The sequence below is a fragment of the Cariama cristata genome, unplaced genomic scaffold (assembly GCF_000690535.1).
Source record: "Cariama cristata isolate BGI_N322 unplaced genomic scaffold, ASM69053v1 scaffold24561, whole genome shotgun sequence".
Lineage (NCBI taxonomy): Eukaryota > Metazoa > Chordata > Aves > Cariamiformes > Cariamidae > Cariama > Cariama cristata.
The window spans coordinates 394-4,459 of record NW_009601331.1 but is presented as its reverse complement, the minus strand read 5'-3'; the positions used below and the strand labels follow the sequence as shown (position 1 = coordinate 4,459).

The window sequence follows — 4,066 nt, the reverse complement described above, 5'->3', positions numbered from 1 at the left end:
AATCTATATGAATACTTTTTGTTTCAAATTAATAAGAGAGAGAGAGAGATTCTGTTCTAAAATTATGTTCTTGTGATTCTCGGTGACCGTGCAAGTAGTGTATGTACTGTGGTACAGAGATAGCAAATGCTTACCAAATGGATGAGAAAATTGATGGCATTGTATAGCAACTGAAATAAAAAGTCCATTGTAGGATATGATTTTAAGAAGAAACTTTTAAGGGCTATATGTAGTAGTATTATTATCTCAGTTTTGACATGTTTAACGTATAGCTATTTTTTAAAAGTCCTGTATTGCATGGAAGCTTGCCTTGTTCATTTCCATAATTTAAGAATTTTCCTGTTTGAAAAGTAAAAATAAACATAGTTTGTAAAACACAGTCCTGTTTAAATTCCCTTTTCTTTTTGCAGCAGATGGAATGCAAGCAAAAACAGACAAGATAAGATCTTCTCTGAAGAGTGTGAAAAAAGATACAGGAAAACCAGAGAAACTTAAATATAAGCCACTCACTGGGAAGGTGTTTTACCTCGATATTCCATCAAATGTGATCTCTGAAAAAATAGGAAAGGACCTCAAAGAGCTAGGAGGGGTAAGTTAATGAGCAGCGATCTTCATGAAACTAGAAGAAAATCTGTGCTTGTGGAATGCCTTTTCCATGTTCTTTGTGACTGTTTTAATGTTATTTGTATCTTCTATGTAATGGGATTTTATTTTTCTATGTTTATCTTAATGTTTAATATGAATAATTGGCTTATCAACAAATTATTTTGTTTGTTTTTTTTTTTTTGCTAGAAGCTGCTTTGCTAATTGTAACAAAAGTGTTTATTATAAAGGTTTGTTTCCAGTTGATTATTCATTGGTTTAAAATGTATCCAAATTTAGTAAGTTTCATTGTTTGAGGTTACTTTTTCTTTTGCTACTTCTGACAATATAGACACCTTTACATATTGGAACTAAAGTTGTTCAGCTGAACCTGAAACAGTTTAGAGGAAGTGTTTTGCATATGCTTACTAAAAGTCAGTAACTTCAGTAAGTACTTTCTGCACAGAGTATGTTAATGAGCATTTTTAAATACTCTTATTTAAATCATAAATTTTATAAGCATCTTAACACTTTTTTTTTTCCTAATTCTCTCTTCTGTATGGAAGAAACCCTTTGATACAAGCAAATGCAGAGTATCACAGTAACACACAAGCAATGCAATTGCTTAGTCCACTTTAAAGTTGAGTATTTTGAATTAGTGTAGAGGAATCTTGGCTGTTGAAATATTAAACACGCTTTAACCACAAAAGCAAAAGTGATCTGTTTAAATTGCTAGCTGTTCTGAGCATTGCTTTGGCAATACTTCTTTGACCTCAGGAGTGCTGAGCAGTTTTATGAAACTGACACTTTTAAATCAAGATGCTGTCTGAACTTATAGGAGAGGCAAGGAATAGCAATAACATGGTTTCGAGCTGAATTAATCTCTTTACATTTAGCATTAAATAAGTGCATGCTATCTTTTGTCTGTCTCTAAAACAGAATTTTGGGAACTCATATGTGAAAGGTAAGGTTGCAAATCAGAGACTGAAAAGGAAGTTTTTCTCTTATTCTGAGGAGTATATGCCTAAATCTGAGGTGCCCGGCACCCTCAGGTCCAACTGCCACATGTGTTTTGTTGTTACTTGTGCAGAGTGCACTCAAAAGTACCTCTTTCTGTCTGTCACGTTTCTGGAAAAGGTACCTAGAGCAGAATTGGAAGGCAGTTTCAAGCTTGCTGCCTATGTGATTTATGCTTTCCATACTGATTAGTGGAGAAAAGGAAAATATTTTAAGCTACATAAACTGGCAAGAAACAACGAGGCAAATAAAGCTGATAATCGCACAACAGTCAGTAACAAAAGACTGAAGGAGCAAAATGGAAGTGAATAAGCATAGGATAACCACATATTTTGTCTTGCTGACTATGAAAATATTATGAACCTACTTAAGTCTTGTACATTTTTGAGAAATGTTATAAATACTGTAGATATGAAACATGGTAACTATCCTGAAATTTTAATTTTTCTGCTGGTTCTAAACTCAATGAATTTATAGCTTCTCGCAAACTGTAAATTACATTTGTGTACATATGCCTTTAAGTTTAGCTGAACACTTCTATGTAATTTCTGTTACACAAAATTTATATAAACCGTGATTTTCCTTTAATTGTTCTGTTATTTCTCAATGCGGTGTTTGAATTCTTCTATTTGGAAAGTGTTACAGCTAGATAGTTCGAAGAATGATAATGAAACAAAGCAAAGCTTTTTTGATAGAGATTACAAAATTAAGAAATTGAAATTAGAATTCATGACTGGTAAGATGCTACTACAGCTCAGTTGTAATTGTCATTCAGATCTTTAGAAAATAAATTCTCGTTAATTCAATGTTTTAGAACTTAATTATTCTAGAAGTTGCGTCACTTTTCTTTGAAGTATGCAATGTAAAATTAACTTACTGATCTATTGTCCTGAAATAATTATTTCCTTTATATCTTTATATTTAGAGAGTGGAGAGTTTTCTTAGTAAAGATATCAGCTATCTAGTGTCTAATAAGAAGGAGGCAAAATTTGCACCAACTCTTGGTCAGATTTCTCCTGTTCCTAGCCCAGAATCTGCACGTAATGGGGGAAATAGTTCGCCTCATCCTAGCAACCAAAAAGATCGACATGACGGAAGTTCATTTAAGATGGCAGATACAGTAAGTTTCTTAGTAATACTGCAAATCAGGTATGACCCATGGGATATGCTCTTACAACTTTTCTCCCGTTTTGTTTCCTAAAGATGGCAACAGTTCCTTGGCTGAATAAGGTTTTGGTTGGGTAGGTTTGGATAGGCTTGCGATGGCATCCAGTGGTTCCTGTCTCTTTAGCAACATGGCCTATTAATATCTGACTGCTGTGATGTTGTTAATGCAGATACCTACAGAAGCAGTCTTTGATAGTAGTTCAAGGAAATAATTAAAAAGTAACATGATAAATATGAAGTTTTTCTGAGCTTTTTCTTAGAGGATCACATTGATTGCAACAATTAGTATCTGAGTTTGTGTAGGTTTATGTGAAGTTTCTTACATGGGCAAGTCTTGCATCCTTTCAAAATACAGTTGGAAACAATTAACTGTGGTATTTACATGATTATGTAAATATGTAATTGGCTATGAGCCAATCTGTGGGCTGGTCTTTGCATTGCATAGATGAGATCACCTCATTTTGCAAACAATGTGAGTGGGTCAAGGCATGCTTGTCATGAATAAACAGCATACAGTACAAAAGGAGATGCAGTGGTGGTAGAAAAGATTGGGATAAGACGGAGACTATGGTTATATTCATGACTGTTAGCTTAATTTGGCACAAGTCCAGCTGATAAAACCTCATCTTTTGGCATGTGCCACTGCTTATTCCCACCATCTGTGGTGTTCCAGCACTAACATTGCCTAAGCCATGCAGTGACCTGCTTTGGCTGAAAATGGTTACTTGCTGGGGTTTTTAAGTTTTTTTTCCCTCTAGACTGTATTAACCGTAACCTTGTGGGGAAGATGCGAATTTATGAAAAACAGCAGTATGGTGAACAAAAGGAGACTATCATAGCTAAAATATGTATTTGTTAGAAACAATGTAAATTGCCTTACCTTTTGTGTTTTTGAGATGAGTTCTAACTTGCTACAAATGTGTTTCTGTTTTAATACAGGTACGTATGAGCAGAGGAAAATCCTTAGTTGAAAAAGCAATCAAAGAGCAGGTAAGCCATATAATAAATGAATTCATACTTGAGAAACTTTGGGTTTGCTCTTCTAGAAAACAAGCAGTAGTAATAGTGGTCTTAGTGGTCTAAGAGAGAAGTCCCTCATGGAACGCTGTCCTGGTTTGGCTAAAACAGGACTATTTCTCCTTTCAGTAGAGTTTTTCCTTCAGTTAAGTTTCTTCTAAGTAACTGCACTTTCTGAAGTTGGCTACTTATTTTTCAGACAATATATGCTTTCAGAATTGATAACACTTGGTGTTTATAGTTGTTACGAAGGTGACGGGGGGATTGGTATCCAGAAAGGCCC

General features: G+C 34.6%; 1 protein-coding gene across 1 annotated transcript; it reads left to right on the top strand.

The window, feature by feature from the left end:
* Window positions 1–410: 410 nt before the first annotated feature.
* On the top strand, window positions 411–3,756 carry LOC104169493 (protein DBF4 homolog A-like; the record flags this gene model as incomplete). Its single annotated transcript, XM_009710419.1, has 3 exons — window positions 411–589; window positions 2,525–2,719; window positions 3,706–3,756. Coding segments are annotated over 3 exons (425 nt in total), but the record flags the coding sequence as incomplete, so codon positions are not given.
* Window positions 3,757–4,066: the final 310 nt, after the last annotated feature.